The sequence below is a fragment of the Petromyzon marinus genome, unplaced genomic scaffold, assembly GCF_048934315.1.
Source record: "Petromyzon marinus isolate PM22_M1 ecotype Great Lakes invasive population unplaced genomic scaffold, UKy_Petmar_22M1.pri1.0 PM_G_Scaffold_36, whole genome shotgun sequence".
NCBI classification, from domain to species: domain Eukaryota; kingdom Metazoa; phylum Chordata; class Hyperoartia; order Petromyzontiformes; family Petromyzontidae; genus Petromyzon; species Petromyzon marinus.
Genome location: NW_027422939.1, coordinates 2,235,847 through 2,256,933, shown reverse-complemented (window position 1 = coordinate 2,256,933; position 21,087 = coordinate 2,235,847). Strand labels below are relative to the sequence as shown.

The 21,087-nt window shown below is 50.5% G+C and overlaps 1 protein-coding gene across 1 annotated transcript in view; it reads left to right on the top strand.

Moving 5' to 3' along the window:
• The window catches only part of LOC142915866 (adhesion G protein-coupled receptor L3-like), a 25,566-nt gene extending 4,479 nt beyond the window's left edge, over window positions 1–21,087 (top strand). Inside the window, exons 2-9 of the mRNA XM_076061494.1 lie at window positions 3,249–3,520; window positions 10,674–11,241; window positions 17,821–17,868; window positions 18,184–18,486; window positions 18,999–19,152; window positions 19,307–19,367; window positions 20,486–20,587; window positions 20,740–21,087. Coding sequence (XP_075917609.1) covers window positions 3,249–3,520; window positions 10,674–11,241; window positions 17,821–17,868; window positions 18,184–18,486; window positions 18,999–19,152; window positions 19,307–19,367; window positions 20,486–20,587; window positions 20,740–20,787 — 1,556 coding nt within the window. The 3' untranslated portion in view covers window positions 20,788–21,087. The remainder of the gene's footprint in view (window positions 1–3,248; window positions 3,521–10,673; window positions 11,242–17,820; window positions 17,869–18,183; window positions 18,487–18,998; window positions 19,153–19,306; window positions 19,368–20,485; window positions 20,588–20,739) is intronic.

The following is a 21,087-nucleotide window of genomic DNA, read 5'->3' as shown; positions in this document are numbered from 1 at the left end:
AAAACCTACACATCCACAGAGGCACCTAGTATAAATCAAACAGGAGAATTTAGCATTGAAATAGCTGAGTGATTAGCTTGTGACTGGTCACAGGAATGGCTATGTTAAAGTCAAAACCTACATATCCACAGAGGCAAACTAATCCGGGTGCCTTTTCCATTCCGCCTTGCGGACTGGAAGATGTTCGGCGTGATTACGAAACGCACAAGCGCACAAACGCACGTGCGTACCACGCCGAGCTTGAGGTAATGCTGTCAAAACCAAACAATTCAACTGTGCGTGCGCTCACCAAAAGTTATTATAAAATCGAACCGACGGGTTCCCAACAATTTTCCGGGGTTCATTGACGGCGTGGCGACTATGTGACATCATCGTTGCCACGGTTCGCGTAATTGCCGACCGCGTTTCTGGCGTGGCCGTCTGCGCCGTGCGTTCATAAGCCTCGGAGACTGCATTGATTGCAACCGGAACTAACGCTGTGCTAAATACGAGCGCCTCAACGAATATTGGGAAATCGTCCCATTGTGAAATTTGATGGCGTATCGCGAAAAAATGTTTTGCGGCAATCCCAGTAACAACACCTTCAGTCGAAATTCGTTTAGGCTAAGCCTTGGCGCATCCTGGGAAACCCCACAATCCTCTGCATGCCAGCTGTTTCTGTTGCAACAGCTGAATTGCCTGTGTCCACGACGGGTTTTATTTCACCCGAGTATTTACAGTGAGGGAAAAAAAAGTATTTGATCCTCTGCAGATTTTGTACGTTTGCCCACTGACAAAGAAATGATCAGTCTATAATTTTAATGGTAGGTTTATTTGAATAGTGAGAGACAGAATAACAACAATAAAATCCGGAAAAACGCATGTCAAAAATGTTATAAATTGATTTGCATTTTTACGAGGGAAATGAGTATTTGACCCCTCTGCAAAACATGACTTAGTACTTGGTGGCAAAACCCTTGTTGGCAATCACAGAGGTCAGACGTTTCTTGTAGTTGGCCACCAGGTTTGCACACATCTCAGGAGGGATTTTGTCCCACTCCTCTTTGCAGATCTTCTCCAAGTCATTAAGGTTTCGAGGCTGACGTTTGGCAACTCGAACCTTCAGCTCCCTCCACAGATTTTCTATGGAATTAAGGTCTGGAAACTTCTTGAGCCACTCCTTTGTTGCCTTGGCCATGTGTTTTGGGTCATTGGCATGCTGGAATTCCCATCCACGACCCATTTTCAATGCCCTGGCTGAGGGAAGGAGGTTCTCACCCAAGATTTGACGGTACATGGCCCCGTCCATCGTCCCATTGATGTGGTGAAGTTGTCCTGTCCCCTTAGCAGAAAAACACCCCCAAAGCATAATGTTTCCACATCCATGTTTGACAGTGGGGATGGTGTTCTTGGGGTCATAGGCAGCATTCCTCCTCCTCCAAACACGGCGAGTTGAGTTTATTCCAAAGAGCTCCATTTTGGTCTCATCTGACCACAACACTTTCACACAGTTGTCCTCTGAATCATTCAGATGTTCATTGGCAAACTTCACACGGGCATGTATATGTGCTTTCTTGAGCAGGGGGACCTTGCGGGCGCTGCAGGATTTTAGTCCTTCACGGCATAGTGTGTTACCAATTGTTTTCTTGGTGACTATGGTCCCAGCTGCCTTGAGATCATTGATGCCAGTTAAAAAGGGTAAAACCTATTACTATATCCTCCCGTGTAGTTCTGGGCTGATTCCTCACCGTTCTCATGATCATTGCAACTCCACGAGGTGATATCTTGCACGGAGCCCCAGACCGAGGGAGATTGACAGTTCTTTTGTGTTTCTTCCATTTGCGAATAATCGCACCAACTGTTGTCACCTTCTCACCAAGTTGCTTGGCAATGGTCTTGTAGCCCATTCCAGCCTTGTGTAGGTCTACAATCTTGTCCCTGACATCCTTGGAGAGCTCTTTGGTCTTGGCCATGGTGGAGAGTTTGGAATCTGATTGATTGCTTCTGAGGACAGGTGTCTTTTATACAGGTAACAAGCTGAGATTAGGAGCACTCCCTTTAAGAGTGTGCTCCTAATCTCTGCTCGTTACCTGTATAAAAGACACCTGGGAGCCAGAAATCTTTCTGATTGAGAGGGGGTCAAATACTTATTTCCCTCATTAAAATGCAAATCAATTTATAACATTTTTGACATGCGTTTTTTTCCGGATTTTGTTGTTATTCTGTCTCCCACTGTTCAAATAAACCTACCATTAAAATTATAGACTGATCATTTCTTTGTCAGTGGTCAAACATACAAAATCAACAGGGGATCAAATGCTTTTTTTTCCCTCACTGTAACCGACGTGCGACGATGAATCAGTCGATGTATGCCACACGCTAAGCTCCCGATGCACATGCCACATGTGCATGTTTAAGAAACGCGATCGTTCCCTGTGGACATTCAGCTTCATCAGGCTCTGCTGCGATGCAGACGGCACCCATGTTAACATACGCCCATCAGTACACGCATGCAAACGGTGGCGGGGTGTCAACTTCCTCGCCTGGTATACAGGAGGTCGTGGGTTCGATCCCAACCCTGAGGCTTGTATACTTGGAAGCTTGCACGTTAACCCTGTGGTCATGTGGAGTTCTAGAATCAACTTCACGTTCTAGAATCAACGTCACGCATTGCGAGTATTTGGACACTGCTGTGCATTTCCACATGATAAGAAACTTTCGTTGATCTGTCATTTGTGTGGCCAAGTTGCTTCGGCGAAAGAGTTTCGTGGCTCAGTGGGCCTTACCTGCTCAAATATTAAAAAAAAGTTTAAATTTTTTTATTTAAAGCTTTCGTGACTGCAGGGATTCATATTCTTGGTTCTTTCGGTAAAGTCACCACATAGAAGGGAAACAATAAAATAAAAAAAATATAAAACAATAAACTTCTCACGACGTTTCGACTGCAACACAAGAAGCAATCATCATCAGGTGTGAAAACCACAGCAAGAAAATTTGAAAAAAGTGGCGGTTATTTTTTTTCAAATTTTCTTGCTGTGGTTTTCACACCTGATGATGATTGCTTGTGTTGCAGTCGAAACGTCGTGAGAATTTAATTGTTTTATATTTTTATTATTTTATTGTTTCCTTTCTACGTGGTGGTGACTTTACCAAAAGAACCAAGAATAAAAAAAACGTTTTCAGTTGATAGAATATCAACTTAGGGAGCAGCCGCGAATCCCTGACCCGACCGTTCGTTCATTCGTCTGTCCCTCGTTTTCCCTGGGCAGTCTTCCCGTGCCCGGGCAGCGTCCTCCTCATTGGCGAGGCCTCGCACCTCCTGGAGGCGAAGCAGCAGGCCGGCTCGTGGTGCCGCGACTCGCTGCAGGCCACCGACAAGGTGTACGTCATGCCGTGGACGCCGTTCCGCACCGACAGACTCGTGGAGTACGCCTCCCTCCAGGACATCCTGGCCAGGCGACCGCTCACCAACTACAAGCTGCCGCACCGCGTCGACGGCACGGGCTTCGTGGTGTACGACGGAGCTGTGTTCTTCAACAGGGTCGGTGCCCGGCGCCGGGGGGGGGTTTCCGCGTGAGCACCAGTGGGATGATGGACGGCAGATGGCGGTAGGGGCGGTCGGGGCGCCCCGGTGGAGAGATGTTAACTACCTCGTTTAGAATCCACACGCTTTTAGAGTAATTGGCCGCTATTACTTTGCCACGTGAGAAGCCGCTTGGTTGAGCTGTCATTTTGTGTGGCCAGCTCGCTTCTGGAAAAGAGCTGTATGGCTTGGTGGACCTTGCCTGGTACGACAGAGCCGTGATGATGATGACGATAGGGGCCGTAGGGGCGGCGCGGTGGAGAGATGTTCACTACCTCGCCTGGTATACAAGAGGCCGTGGGTGAAACCACTTGGCAACGTCGCCCCTTCCCCCTACTGGCAGCGTATATACCCGTCTGTGAAATGGCGCCTTCATTCGTGATGGCCCCTGCGGTTCTCAGATTGGCGCGAATACCAAATGTGTTGAATTATTAATCGTGTTCATTACCCGAAGTATAGGACGGCGGTGGGGAGAGAGCTTTTGCCAGAGGGCCGGATAGAACTTTGATTTCTCTTTCCAGGTGGGGGCACCCACACATACGCTGACACTAAACTTTTATCAGGCTAGGGACTGTTGCAATGACTGGTGGAGAGATATTTTTATTATTTTATTGTTTCCCTTCTACGTGACTTCACCGAAAGAACCAAGAATATGGTGGAGAGATGTTTACGACCTCGCCTGGTATACAGAAGCTCGTGGGTTCAATCCCGACCCTGACGCCTGCTGCTGTATATTTGGAGTTTGCGTGTTCTCCCCGTGGATTTTTCCTCTGGGTCTTCCGTTTTTTTCCCTCCACGTTGAGAATCGACGTCACGCGTTCAGAGTATTTGGCTGCTGTACATTTCCACTCCGTTGAGCCATCATTTAGTGCCCAGGTCGCTTCTGAAAAAGAGCTATCCCGGCTCAGTGGTCCTGACCTGTACAATAAAAATAGTTAATAGTTTTATAGTTTATAGACTGAGCTCAGAACTCCAGTAAACATTGCAGTTGCTGAATGAATTAACTGGGGAGCGAGAGCCCTCCAGTTGTGAGCTTTCGCCACTAAGTGGCGGTGATGTCACCACGACGCTTGTGCCAGGCCATGTGCACCTTGAGGCCACGTGAAGTGTCGAATGCCCGCTGGCAGGAGGTCACGGGGGCAGACCCAGGTGCCATGGGTCGACTGACTGAGATGACCGAGATGACCGGCTGATGCACCACCTGTGCCCCCTACTGTGCCAACTTGCTGTGTTTTAGCCACCCGGCGCTCCGCTCGTTGTTGTGAGCGTCGCTCCTCAACCCTCTGCTGTTGTTGGAGGGCGACTGCCTACAACTGCCCAGTAGCGTCCTTCACGAGCCTCCTCCACAGAGGCCGATCTTGACACCGCTGGTACCAGTCATCGGCAAGTCCACCCAGCTCCACGTCCTTCTGTACCACGTCACTCCATCTCTTCTCTAGCCCGTGCCGCACCCGTTTAGCCACCTCGATCCGGCCGAACAAAAGCTATTTGGGCATGCGGTGATTGGGCATGCGGGCTATATGGCCCAGCCAACACAGCGTTGCCTGCCGGAGGAGCTCACCGATGGGACTTTGTCCAGATCTTTCGAGGATTTGTGAGCTCCTCACACAATCCAGCCTGGTTAAACCCAGGATGGATCGTAGGCAGGCTAGCCTAAATGTTTCTAACCGGCGAAGATGTTCCATTAGGGGGTTCCACGTTTCGCAATGAATTAACTGGGGAGCGAGAGCCCTCCAGTTGTGAGCTGTATAGACAACAACAACAACCGCCTTTCGCCACTAAGAGAAGGAAGGGCATGACTGTGGCCGAGAAGACCCGAAGCTTCTTGCGGAGTGACAGACCAGGTAGCTTCCACACAGCTTTATGCAACGATGAAAAGATGATGCCGCTCGACTGATTCGGAGTGAGACCTCTGCTGTTAAACCGGAGCCGGTCATGAGCACACTGCCCAGGTATGGGAAACTCTCCACTCTCTCCACAACTGCCCCATCACCGATTGGGAGTTGTGGGGGTGGAGTGTCCGATGGTACAAAATACCCAGGCAGGTGCTTAGTTTTGGTGGGGCTGATGGTAAGGCCCCACCTCTTCGTGGCACACTCAAGTTTCAGCAGCAGCGCCTCCAATTTCTCCTCTGAGTGAGCTGCTATTACCAGGTCGTTGGCATACATAACGTGGTTGACCAATAGGGAGCCATCCCTTGACCGCACCCGGGCATCGATCAGCCTCCCATTCTACCTGTACCAGATGGAAATTCCTCGGGTACAGCTACTGAAGGCTTCACGAACTACGTGGTCGAAATAGATGTTAAATAATGTCGCACCTCAAGGTGTACAGGGAATGGCTCTGACTCCCGGCCACGTAGTTTTACCCGGGCCCGCTCACCATCATGATCATGAGCAGAGGCTCAGGGATTCCGAAAATACGAAGAACAACCCAGAGCCCAGGCCTACTGATGGTATCATAGGCCTTGACCAGGTCAATGGAGCAGAGATGTAGGTCTTGTTGGAATTCCCTACACTTCTGCTGTAGCACACGGGCAGAAAATATGGCATCTGTTCAGGACCGCCCTTTCCTGAAACCGCATTGGAGTTCCACCACCCTCTCCTCAGTGTGCCTAGCAAGGCGATGTTGAATAATCCTTGAGATTCCCCTGTAGCTGTTACAGTCTGTGCGGTCCCCCTTCTTAAAGAGGGGGACCACCAGGGCATCCTTCCAATCCTGCAGAACCCATCCAGTGGTCCAGACTGTTGTTATGATGTCATGTAGGGCAGTCTGTGCACAAACGCCACCCTCCCTCAGCATTTCGTTTGGGAGATCATTTCTGCCCGGTGCCTTTCGTGGTCTCAGGCTCTGGATCGCCTTCAGTACTTCCTCAACAGATGGCACCTCAGCCAGCCACTCACAGGGGGTGACTTTTTCCTCAAATATTTGAGGCACCGCAGCCTCAGCAGGGTCATCTCCACTTTGTCCCATGATGTTTTCCAGGCTGAGGGATTCCCCCTCCCCCAGGACCTCACAGAAATGCTAAGCAAATCTGCAAACCTGTTCCTGGGGGTCGGAGATCGGATCACCGTTTTTTCCCCTAATGATGGTAATAGGTGTGGTGCTGCAGGTTACTTTTTTGATGGAGTTAAATAGAGATTTGTGATCGCGGGCCATTGAGGCAGACTCCATCTCCTCAGCAACCCGCGACCACCACCCATCCTTGCAGCGCCTCACGGCTCTCCGAACCTCCGAGCGAAGGCTGCGGTAAGCCTCCTCATTCTCCGACGTGGGATGCTGTAGCCGATGAGCGTGGGCCTGTCGCTTTTTCTCAACCATCCTGAACACCTCCTCTGTCAGCCAGGGTCTCTGGGGAGGTCTGGACCGCGTACCCAAAGCAGCCATACACACACAAAGATAAAGATCCCCCATATAGCCTTAACAGACTGTAGGGGCAAGTGCTGTTAGCGAGCACCTATGAAGGTCTGAACGGTACACGAGGGGGTGGGTGGCCAGCACCACGCCCGACCGCCTTTGTGTCCCCAGTGGCAATGTTTTTATCCACCGCACCAGGTACTCATTTGAGGCTGAGTCGACCTAGGGGAGGCCCAGGACCGGTTCAGATAATCGTCACTGATGGTGTTGGCCGTGAGCGGGAATCGAACCCGGGTCACCGGGTCACCGGGTTCGTAGCGCAGCGTAGCGCTAACCGCTACACTACCGCTCCCACACACACGCACACACATACATACACACACTCAGACACTCGCACTCAAACACCTTTGTACCTTCACCTCCGCTCTCCCTCACACACTGTGAGGAGCGCCCCCACGCACTTCACTTGTGCTCATCAAAGACCAAGATCCCCTGTAGAGCCTTCAACAGACTGTTGGGGCAAGCGCTGTTAGCGAGCAGCACCTATGATGGGCAGACGCAGCGTACGAGGGGCTGGTGTGGCCCACACCACCACCACCACGCCCGGATCTTTCATGCTCACGCCTTCACCCACTCATACACGCACACACACTCACACTCTCCTCTCACGCTCACCTTTCCTCTCCCCACCCCCTCTCCCTCACACACTCACTCACCTCTCCCCACACACCCACCTCTCCCCACACACTCACTCACTCACCTGTCACACCCACACTCACCTCTCCACCACACACACACACTCACTAACCCCCCCCCCCTCTCACTCTCACCTTCCCTCTCCCCACCCCCTCTCCCTCGCTCCCTCTCCCTCACGCACTCACTCACCTCTTCCCACACACTCACCCACCTCTCCCCACACACATCCACACTCACTCACCTCTCCCTACACACATACACGCACTCACTCACCTCTCACACCCACACTCACTCACCTCTCCACCACACACTCACTCACTCACCCCTCACACCCACACTCACCCACCTCTCCACCACACACACCCACACTCACCTCTCACACCCACACTCACTCACCTCTCCCCACACACGCTCACTCACCTCTCACACCCACACTCACTCACCTCTCCCCACACACTCACTCACTCACCTCTCACACCCACACTCACCCACCTCTCACACTCACACTCACCACACACACACACTCACCTCTCACACCAACACTCACCCACCTCTCCACCACACACACACTCACCTCTCACACCCACACTCACTCACCTCTCCACCACACACACACACTCACCTCTCACACCCACACACACTCACCCTACTCTCCACCACACACACACTCACACTCACCCACCTCTCCACCACACACACACTCACTCACCTCTTACACTCACCTCACCACACACACACACTCACCTCTCACACCCACACTCACCCACCTCTCCACCACACACACACTCACCTCTCCCCACCCACACACACTCACCCACCTCTCCACCACACACACACTCACACTCACCCACCTCTCCACCACACACACACTCACTCACCTCTCACACCCACACTCACTCACCTCTCCACCACACACACACTCACTCACCTCTCCACCACACACACACTCACCTCTCACACCCACACTCACTCACCTCTCCACCACACACACACTCACCTCTCACACCCACACTCACTTACCTCTCCACCACACACTCACCCACCTCTCCACCACACACACACACTCACCTCTCCACCACCCTCACCCACCTCTCCACCACACACACACTCACTCACCTCTCACACCCACACTCACCCACCTCTCCACCACACACACACTCACTCACCTCTTACACTCACACTCACCTCACCACACACACACACTCACCTCTCACACCCACACTCACCCACCTCTCCACCACACACACACTCACCTCTCCCCACCCACACACACTCACCCACCTCTCCACCACACACACACTCACCCACCTCTCCACCACACACACACTCACTCACCTCTCACACCCACACTCACTCACCTCTCCACCACACACACACTCACACTCACCCACCTCTCCACCACACACACACTCACTCACCTCTCACACCCACACTCACTCACCTCTCCACCACACACACACTCACTCACCTCTCCACCACACACACACTCACCTCTCACACCCACACTCACTCACCTCTCCACCACACACACACTCACCTCTCACACCCACACTCACTTACCTCTCCACCACACACTCACCCACCTCTCCACCACACACACACACTCACCTCTCCACCACCCTCACCCACCTCTCCACCACACACACACTCACTCACCTCTCACACCCACACTCACCCACCTCTCCACCACACACACACTCACTCACCTCTTACACTCACACTCACCTCACCACACACACACACTCACCTCTCACACCCACACTCACCCACCTCTCCACCACACACACACTCACCTCTCCCCACCCACACACACTCACCCACCTCTCCACCACACACTCACCCACCTCTCCACCACACACACACTCACTCACCTCTCACACCCACACTCACTCACCTCTCCACCACACACACACTCACACTCACCCACCTCTCCACCACACACACACTCACTCACCTCTCACACCCACACTCACTCACCTCTCCACCACACACACACTCACTCACCTCTCCACCACACACACACTCACCTCTCACACCCACACTCACTCACCTCTCCACCACACACACACTCACCTCTCACACCCACACTCACTTACCTCTCCACCACACACTCACCCACCTCTCCACCACACACACACACTCACCTCTCCACCACCCTCACCCACCTCTCCACCACACACACACTCACTCACCTCTCACACCCACACTCACCCACCTCTCCACCACACACACACTCACTCACCTCTTACACTCACACTCACCTCACCACACACACACACTCACCTCTCACACCCACACTCACCCACCTCTCCACCACACACACACTCACCTCTCCCCACCCACACACACTCACCCACCTCTCCACCACACACTCACCCACCTCTCCACCACACACACACTCACTCACCTCTCACACCCACACTCACTCACCTCTCCACCACACACACACTCACTCACCTCTCCACCACACACACACTCACCTCTCACACCCACACTCACTCACCTCTCCACCACACACACTCACTCACCTCTCACACTCACACTCACTTACCTCTCCACCACACACTCACCCACCTCTCCACCACACACACACACACTCACCTCTCACACCCACACTCACTTACCTCTCCACCACACACTCACCCACCTCTCCACCACACACACACACACTCACCTCTCCACCACACTCACCCACCTCTCCACCACACACACACACACTCACCTCTCACACCCACACTCACTTACCTCTCCACCACACACTCACCCACCTCTCCACCACACACACACACACTCACCTCTCCACCACACTCACCCACCTCTCCACCACACACACACTGACTCACCTCTCACACTCACACTCACCCACCTCACCACACACTCACTCACTCACCTCTCACACTCACACTCACTCACTCACCTCTCCACCACACACACACTCACTCACCTCTTACACCCACACTCACCTCTCCACCACACACACACCACACTCACTCACCTCACCACACACTCACTCACTCACTTAACCTCTCCCTGCCACCCACGCTGCGCACCGTCGCAGGAGCGAACGCGCAGCGTCGTCAAGTTCGACCTGCGCACGCGCGTCAAGGGCGGCGAGGCGTTCATCCCCAACGCCAACTACTACGACACTTCGCCCTACCGCTGGGGCGGCAAGTCCGACATCGACCTGGCGGCCGACGAGCGCGGCCTCTGGGTCATCTACGCCACGGAGCAGAACCACGGGCGCGTGGTGGTGAGCCGCTTAAATCCGCGCGCGATGCGCGTCGAGGCCTCCTTCGAGACGGCCTACGTCAAGCGCTTGGCCTCCGACGCCTTCATGGCGTGCGGCGTCCTCCACGTCCTGCGCTCGACTTACGAGGACGACGGCGACGGAGGGGCGGACGCCGCTGGAGGAGGAGGAGGAGAAGGAGGGGGGACGTGCGACCGCATCGACTACGTGTACGACACCGACTCGCGGCGGGACGCTCGCGTCTCCGTCCCGTTCCCCAACCCGTTCCGGTTCATCACGTCGGTGCAGTACAACGCGCGCGACCGCGCCCTCTACGTGTGGAACAACCACCACGCGCTGCGCTACGCGCTGCGCTTCGGCACGCGGGACCCCGCTGCGGGTGAGCGGAAGGGTGTCGGTGAGGTTGGTTGTGGGTTGGGGGGAGCGGGGGGGGGTGTGGAAGAGTGGGGTGGTGGGGAGCGGTTGGATTGGAGTTTGAAAGTCCGCTTTGTCTTCTTTGGTTCTTTCGGTAAAGTCACGTAGAATGAGAATAAAATAATAAATTGATAAAATAAAATAACACAATAATATTCTCACGACGTTTCGGCCACAACACAAGCGGCCTTCATCAGGTGAAGGGACGAGACTGTCTGGTAGGACAGCGCTGGAGTGGAAAAAAGCCACGTTCAGATCACGACCTTTAAGCTGTGTCAGAAGAAACAAAGCGCCTTGACTATGGAATTAGCATATAATTTAGCATTGAAATAGCTGAGTGATTAGCTTGTTTAAAGTCAGAGCATACACATTCACCGAGGCACCTAGTACAAATCAAACAGGAGAATTTAGCATTGAAATAACTAGGCGAATTTAGCATTGAAATAACTGAGTGATTAGCTAGTGACTGATCACAGAAATGGCTATGTTGAAGGCAAGGTCTACACATCTGAGCTATTCACAGTAACTGGGTATACAATACAATGTTTAATGAATACTATATAGTGAACCAATAAAAAACTAAAATATAAATTACCTTAATGTTATCAATAAACTCTATATTCTCCAATCAGCTAAGCTACCAACAATAAGTCGTTATATATCACAATGCTATATGGCGAAAAAATGGGTGGATTCTTACCCTCAACTTTAGCAACACGGATAGCTACGGGCCCCGTTCAGACGGACGAGTTCATCCAAGGTCGGAACAGAGGAGGGGGAGAGAGACAGCTGCGAGGCGCTATTATACTCCATGTTGTAAACCATACCATTAACCGTGGTGTGAGAGGTATTAAGAGTCAATGCTGGTGAAAGAGCTGCGGTCTGAAGATCATCGTAAAATACAATTAATTAAGAACGGAATTGGTTTAAAACATCTTTCCAATGGTTACTAAGCCAGAATCCATCTTCTCGGTTGAAATTGTCTCTGTGCTTGTATATGTGAATGGCCTCATGAACGAATCTCTCATGGTAGCCGGTTGGTTTGCAAAGAACCTCCGTCTTGGAGAAGTCAATGTCATGTGAGCCCACTGAATTATAACAGTGATCTGCCATGGCAGAGGAGTTCGTCCTACCGTGTTTCAAGTCTGCTTTATGTTCACGGATGCGGTCCGAGATATGTCGTTTGGTTTCTCCAATGTAGCTACTACCACAGAGGCACTTTAGTTTGTAAATGCCCGGGTACTGTATGTCTGGAACAGCATCTTTTACAGATGGAACTAGATCACGGATTTTATGTATTGTGTTGAATCGGACCTGGATCTTGTGTTTATTCAGGATTTTGGAGATCTTTTTAGTGACCCCTGCAATGTAGGGTAAGGTGAAGGTTTTGAGTGGCTCCACAAGAGGATCCTTCTTCATGACTGGAGTGATGGCTTTGCGGATTGTGTAGTCGGAGTAACCATTAGCCCTGAGAGCCTGGTGTACGTGCTTGAGTTCACTGGTAATGTGTTCCTGGTCGGAAATGCATTGGGCTCTATGGTATAGAGTCTTGATGAGGGAGTTCTTCTGGGATGGATGGTGGTGGGAATCCGGTTTCAAGTGAGCATCTGTATGGGTGGCTTTCCTGTAGACAGAGTGGCTCATTGAACCATCATGTCTCCTTTTAATTAAGACATCCAAAAAGGGTAGTTTGCCATCTTTTTCGACCTCCATGGTAATTCTGATGGCTGGGTGTATGGAATTGATGTGGTCGCGGAATTGGTCTAGAGCAGGCTGGCCATGTGGCCAGATGACAAAGGTGTCATCCACGTACCTCTTCCATAAGGTCGGGCGTAGAGTGGCAGTCTGGATGGCGTCAGTTTCAAAATTTTCCATGAATACGTTGGCTACAACCGGAGATAGGGGGGGGGCCCATTGGGGTGCCCTCAGTTTGTTTGTAGAAAGTTCCATTCCAGGTGAAGTATGTGTTGGTTAAGCAATGTCTCACCAGGGGGGGTACATCAGTGTGCAGTCCTTGATGAACCAGGTCTTCAATGATAGCGATGGTGTCAGGTACCGGGACTTTGGTGAACAAGGACACCACATCAAAACTGACAAGCAGGTCGTCTGGAGACAGGGAAATGCCTTTGATTGTCGATACCAGGTGAGTAGAATTTAGTACCGCAGAGGTGGTTTTTCCAGTGAAAGGTCGCAGTATATCAGCAAGAAAACGTGCCAGTTTATAGGTGGGGGAGTTGATAGTAGAGACGATGGGACGAAGGGGTGTATCTTCTCTGTGTATCTTTGGAAGGCCATATAATCTTGGTGGTCTGGCAGCAGAGGGTTTCAACGAGAACTGTTTGGTCTCATCAATTAATGCTGTTGAATCAGAGATGATTTTGTTCGTTTTGGTAACCAGGCTGTTGGTGGGATCTCTTTTTATTTTTGTATAGCTGCCATCGTTGAGTAGTTCTTGAATTTTGTTGTTATATTCTGTTTTGTCCATGATGACAGTGGCATTGCCCTTGTCGGCTGAGAGGACGACAATATCATCCCTCTTTTTTAATTGAGATAATTCAAAACGTTTGTCTTTGCTGATGTTGCTGGGTGGCAACTTAGCGTTTTTGAGGGTTGCAGCGATTTCAGATCTTGCTATGTCTGCAGCGATGGGACTCAAGCCCTTGAGTGCAACGTCGACATGGGCAATGATATCATTTACCGGTAAGTGTCTCGGTGTGACAGCAAAGTTTAGACCTTTAGCTAAAACGGATTTCAGACCATCAGAAATGGAACTGTTACTGCGATTAATTACGACTTTGTTGACGTCTATCTTTTCGGTGTGTGGGTCCGATTTTTAGCTGGAGAGGTGATTAAATTTGGAAATCAAATTGTCCCTACATTTGGTCGACATAGTGGCAGCCGAAGAGGTAGTCATATTGTCTACATGTTCCCAATCCGATGTAGAAGAACTCCCTCATCAAGACTCTATACCATAGAGCCCAATGAATTTCCGACCAGGAACACATTACCAGTGAACTCAAGCACGTACACCAGGCTCTCCGGGCTAATGGCTACTCCGACTACACAATCCGCAAAGCCATCACTCCAGTCATGAAGAAGGATCCTCTTGTGGAGCCACTCAAAACCATCACCTTACCCTACATTGCAGGGGTCACTAAAAAGATCTCCAAAATCCTGAATAAACACAAGATCCAGGTCCGATTCAACACAGTACATAAAATCCGTGATTTAGTTCCATCTGTAAAAGATGCTGTTCCAGACATACAGTACCCGGGCGTTTACAAACTAAAGTGCCTCTGTGGTAGTAGCTACATTGGAGAAACCAAAAGACATATCTCGGACCGCATCCGCGAACATAAAGCAGACTTGAAACACGGTAGGACGAACTCCTCTGCCGTGGCAGATCACTGTTATAATTCAGTGGGCTCACATGACATTGACTTCTCCAAGATGGAAGTTCTTTGCAAACCAACCGGCTACCATGAGAGATTCGTTCATGAGGCCATTCACATATACAAGCACAGAGACAATTTCAACCGAGAAGATGGATTCTGGCTTAGTAACCACTGGAAAGATGTTTTAAATCTTTTCTGTTCTTAATTAATTGTATTTTTACGATGACCTTCAGACCGCAGCTCTTTCGCCAGCATTGCCTCTTAATACCTCTCACACCACGGTTAATGGTATGGTTTTACAACATGGAGTATACTAGGGCCTCGCAACTGTCTCTCTCCCCCTCCTCTGTTCCGACCATGGACGAACTCGTCCGTCTGAACGGGGCCCGTAGCTATCCGTGGTGCTGAAGTTGAGGGTAAGAATCCACCCATTTTTTCGCCATATAGCATGGTGATATATAACGACTTATTGTTGGTAGCTTAGCTGATTGGAGAATATAGAGTTTATTGATAACATGAAGGTAATTTATATTTTAGTTTTTATTGGTTCACTATATAGTACTGTGAATAGCTCAGATGTGTAGGCCTTGACTTCAACATAGTCATTTCTGTGACCAGTCACTAGCTAATCACTCAGTTATTTCAATGCTAAATTCGCCTAGTTATTTCAATGCTAAATTCTCCTGTTTGATTTGTACTAAGTGCCTCGGTGAATGTGTATGGTCTGACTTTAACGTAGCTATTTCTGTGAGCAGTTACAAGCTAATCACTCAGCTATTTCAATGCTAAATTCTATGCTAATTCCATTGTCAAGGGGTGCCTCTGCGGATGTGTATGATTTAACTTAGCTATTTCAATGCTAAATTCTATGCTAATTCCATTGTCAAGGGGTGCCTCTGCGGATGTGTATGCTTTAACTTTTAACATAACTATTTCTGTGACCAGTCACAAGCTAATCATTCAGCCATTTCAATGCTAAATTATATGCTAATTCCTTTGTCAAGGCGCTTTGTTCCTCTCACACAGCTTAAAGGCCGTGATCTGAACGTGGCTCTTTCACTCCAGCGCTGTCCTACCAGACAGTCTCGTCCCTTCACCTGATGAAGGCCGCTTGTGTTGTGGCCAAAACGTCGTGAGAATATTATTGTGTTATTTTATTTTATCAATTTATTATTTTATTCTCATTCTACGTGACTTTACCGAAAGAACCAAAGAAGATGAAACATTGGGGTAATTTATATTTTAGTTTTTTATTGGTTTACTATGTAGTATTCATTATATAGTGTAGTGTATACCCAGTTACTGTGAATTGCTCAGATGTGTAGGCTTTGACTTTAACATAGCCATTTCTGTGACCAGTCACAAGCTAATCACTCAGTTATTTCAATGCTAAATTCTCCTAGTTATTTCAATGCTAAATTCTCCTGTTTGATTTGTACTAGGTGCCTCTGTGAATGTGTATGCTTTGACTTTAACATAGCCATTTCTGTGACCAGTCACAAGCGAATCACTCAGCTATTTCAATGCTAAATTCTATGCTAATTCCTTTGTCAAGGCGCTTTGTTTCTTCTCACACAGCTTAAAGGTCGCGATCTCAGCGTGGCTTTGTTCGCTCCAGCGCTGTCCTCCAGACAGTCTCGTCCCTTCACCTGATGAAGACCGCTTTGTGTTGTGGCCGAAACGTCGTGAGAATTTTATTGCGTTATTTTATTTTATAAATGTATTATTTTATTCTCATTCTACGTGACTTTACCGAAAGAACCAAAGAAGACCCATAGACTACTCACACAGAGACCCATAGACTACTCACATAGAGACCCATAGACTACTCACACAGAGACCCACAGACTCACACAGAGACCAATAGACAACTCACACAGAGACCCATAGACTACTCACACAGAGACCCATAGACTCAGACAGAGACCCATAGACTCATCACACAGACACCCATAGACTGCTCACAGAGAGACCCATCGACTCACACAGAGACCCATAGACTCATCACACAGACACCCATAGAATACTCACACAGAGACCCATAGACTCACACAGAGACCCATAGACTCATCACACCGAGACCCATAGACTACTCACATAGAGACCCATAGACTACTCACACAGAGACCCATAGACTCACCACACAGACACCCATAGACTACTCACACAGAGACCCATAGACTACTCGCACAGAGACCCATAGACTCATCACACAGACACCCATAGACTACTCACACAGAGACCCATAGACTACTCACACAGAGACCCATAGACTCACACAGACACCCATAGACTCACACAGAGACCCATAGACCACTCACACAGAGACCCATAGACTCACACAGACACCCATAGACTCACACAGAGACCCATAGACTACTCACACAGAGACCCATAGACTACTCACACAGAGACCCATAGACTCACACAGAGACCCATAGACTCATCATACAGACACCCATAACCTACTCACACAGACACCCATAGACTCACACAGAGACCCATAGACTACTCGCACAGAGACCCATAGACTCATCACACAGACACCCATAGACTACTCACACAGACACCCATAGACTTCTCAGACAGAGACCCATAGACTCACACAGAGACCCAAAGCTGATGTAGATGCTACTGGTTCTTCACGTTCTGCAGATGTAGATGCCACTGGTTCTTCACGTTCTGCAGATATAGATGCCACTGGTTCTTCACGTTCTGCAGATGTAGATGCCACTTGTTCTTCACCTTTTACAGATGTAGATTACACTAATTCTTCACGCTCTGCAGATGTAGATGCCACTGGTTCTTCACGCTCTGCAGATGTAGATGCCACTAATTCTTCACGTTCTGCAGATGTAGATGCCACTGGTTCTTCACGTTCTGCAGATGTAGATGCCACTGGTTCTTCACGTTCTACAGATGTAGATGCCGCTGGTTCTTCACGCTCTGCAGATGTAGATGCCACTGGTTCTTCACGTTCAGCAGATGTAGATGCCACTGATTCTTCACGTTCTGCAGATTAGATGCCGCTGGTTCTTCACGCTCTGCAGATGTAGATGCCACTGGTTCTTCACTGTCTGCAGATGTAGATGCCACTGGTTCTTCACGCTCTGCAGATGTAGATGCCACTGGTTCTTCATGTTCTGCAGATGTAAATGACACTGGATCTTCACGTTCTGCAGATGTAGAGGCCACTGGTTCTTCACGTTCTGCAGATGTAGAGGCCACTGGTTCTTCGCGTTCTGCAGATGTAGATGCCACTGGTTCTTCACGTTCTGCAGATGTAGAGGCCACTGGTTCTTCGCGTTCTGCAGATGTAGATGCCACTGGTTCTTCACGTTCTACAGATGTAGATCCCACTGGTTCTTCACGTTCTGCAGATGTAGATGCCACTGGTTCTTCACATTCTGTAGATGTAGATGGCACTGGTTCTTTACATTCTGCAGATGTACATGTCACTGGTTTTTCGTATTCTGTTGATATTAATGTCACTGGTTCTTCTCGTTTTGCAGATGTAGATGCCACTGGTTCTTCACCTTCTGGAGATGTAGATGCCACTGGTTCTTCACCTTCTGGAGATGTAGATACCACTGGTTCTTCACGTTCTACAGATGTAGAGGCCACTGGTTCTTCACGTTCTGCCACTGGTTCTTCATGTTCTACAGATGTAAATGACACTGGATCTTCACGTTCTACAGATGTAAATGACACTGGATCTTCACGTTCTACTGATGTAGACGCCACCACCGCCGTCTGTTGCACGCCGGTTGAACTCACGACTTTCGGTCTGAACAGGCAACTGGACACACGAACAGGTTTGTTCGCATCTCTGAATGTTGCATGTGTGTGTGTCCGTGTACGTTTGTGCGTGCATGCACGTGTGTTGGTGCGTGTCTGTCCGTGTGCGTGTGCATGGTTGTCTGTCCATATGCGTGCGTGTGCATGTGTGTGTGTGCGTGCGTGTCCGCGTGCGTGTGTGTGTGTGTGTGCGTGCGTGTCCGTGTGTGTGTGTGCGTGTCCGTGTGTGTGTCCGTGTGTGTGTCCCTGTTCTGGCCACCCATCCCCTCGTTTGTCACAATCACGGCCTTCACAGCTGCTGATACTCGCTAACGGCACACGCCCCGACAGTCCGCCGGGGCCTTTACGGGGGAGACTTTGTCTCCGTCCGTCCCTTCGTCTCGCTCCCTCGACCCGCAACGCCCGGGTGCGAGCGCCACGAGCCTCAAAGCGCACCTAGCCTGGCGCGTGTGGTCATCGAGGCGGTTGTCGTCGTCGTGCTACGGCGGCACGCTGACGCCACGCGGGGGATCGTTGTTGTGCCACGCAGAGAAGGCGGCGGCGGCGGGCCGGGCCAGCTGGGCCGCTCCGGCCGCGATCCTCGCCGTGTCCCTCGCCCTGGTGGCCACGCTGCTGCTGCTGCTGCTCTACCGCCGCCGACGCCGCCGGCAGCAGCAGCATTGGCAGGAGCCCTGGGGCCCCACGTGAGTCGCTCGCTTCTCTCGGACGTGGGGCGGACGTCGGCGGTGCCCGCGGGGTCATCTTTGTGACGACCTGCCGTTGTGCCCCCCCCCACCACCCCCCCCACTACCCCCTCACTACCCCCCCACTACCCCCCCACTACCCACATGCGTGCAGGGAGGATCCCCCCACTCTCCCCAAGGCACCGCAGAGAAACGCGGAGGGCGACCGTGGCTACGTGAGTGGCACACCGCCAGGACACAGAGGGGTGTATAGTGTAGTGTATAGTGTAGTGTGTAGTGTAGTGTATAGTGTAGTGTGTAGTGTAGTGTATAGTTTAGTGTGTAGTGTAGTGTATAGTGTAGTGTATAGTGTAGTGTATACTAGTGTAGTGTATAGTGTAGTGTATAGTAGTGTATAGTGTGTAGTGTAGTGTATAGTGTAGTGTGTAGTGTATAGTGTAGTGTATAGTGTAGTGTATACTAGTGTAGTGTGTATAGTATAGTGTAGTGTATAGTAGTGTAGTGTATAGTAGTGTGTAGTGTAGTGTATAGTGTAGTGTATAGTGTAGTGTATAGTGTAGTGTATAGTAGTGTATAGTAGTGTAGTGTATAGTAGTGTGTAGTGTAGTGTATAGTGTAGTGTATAGTGTAGTGTATAGTGTAGTGTATAGTAGTGTAGTGTATAGTGTAGTGTATAGTGTAGTGTATATATAGAGACACACTTAGACTCGACCTAAAGCTTTCGTGACTGCAGGAATTCATTTTCTTTGGGTCTTTCGGTAAAGTTGTGCCCACTTCGTTTATGACCCTTGGGCTACACCCAACTTTAAAACTTTAAAACAGCCTGCTGCCTGCTCAGCAACTTTCTTCCCCCTCGTTTCGCCTCCTGATGACGATTGCCAAATTAATACCCACAGACTCACCACACAGAAACCCATAGACTCACCAGACAGATACCCACAGACTCACCACACAGAGACCCACAGACTCACCAGACAGATACCCACAGACTCACCACACAGAGACCCACAGACTCACCAGACAGATACTCACAGACTCACCACACAGAGACCCACAGAGTCACCAGACAGAGACCCACAGACTCACCACACAGAGACCCACAGACTCACCACACAGAGACCCACAAACTCACCACACAGAGACCCACAGACTCACAACACAGAGACCCACAGACTCACCACACAGAGATCCACAGACTCGCCACACAGAGACCCACAGACTCAGCACACAGAGACACCCACAGACTCACCACACAGAGACCCACAGACTCACCACACAGAGACCCACAGACTCACCACACACTGTGCGTGTTGTGGGGATGCTCCGTGTGTAGTTGCTAATGCTAGAGAGTGGCAACAAGGCGGATATGGAGCTGCACGAGTTGCCACCGCAGCCTCAGCACCAAGACAGCGGAGCTGGCAGCTACGACTACACGGTGAGGAGGGGTGGGTGGCGAGCGAGCGAGCGGTGAGCGAGTGTCCGCCCACTGCTTAGGCTGAGTGAGCGATCCGCTTCTGGCCACCCCAGTGGGTGGGGGGTGGGGGTGGGGTCGGTCACCGTCTCTCTAATTTATTCCGACCCCCGCAGGTTTTCACAGACGAAGATGACGATGAGGAGTGGAAGGAAGATTTTTGAGAAGCGGCTCGGGGTGGGGCGGGGGGGGGGAGGAGCGAGAGTGCTCCACCTTGCCGTGTTCCGCCTTGCCGTGCTCCACCTTGCCGTGCCCCGCCTTGCCGTGCCTCCGGTTGCCGGCGGCAACGCCGGGGATTGTCGCTTCGCGAGCGGGTGAACCCCCCCCCCGTAAGAACCAAGAAGAATTGTTGTTGTTGTTTGATCCCAACTGAGCGATGTTTTTCAGCATTGGGGGATATTTGCCTTGTGCCGGTTACAATCGGTGCCCCGAGTTTGGCTTTTCACTTTTTTTTGGGTGGGGTG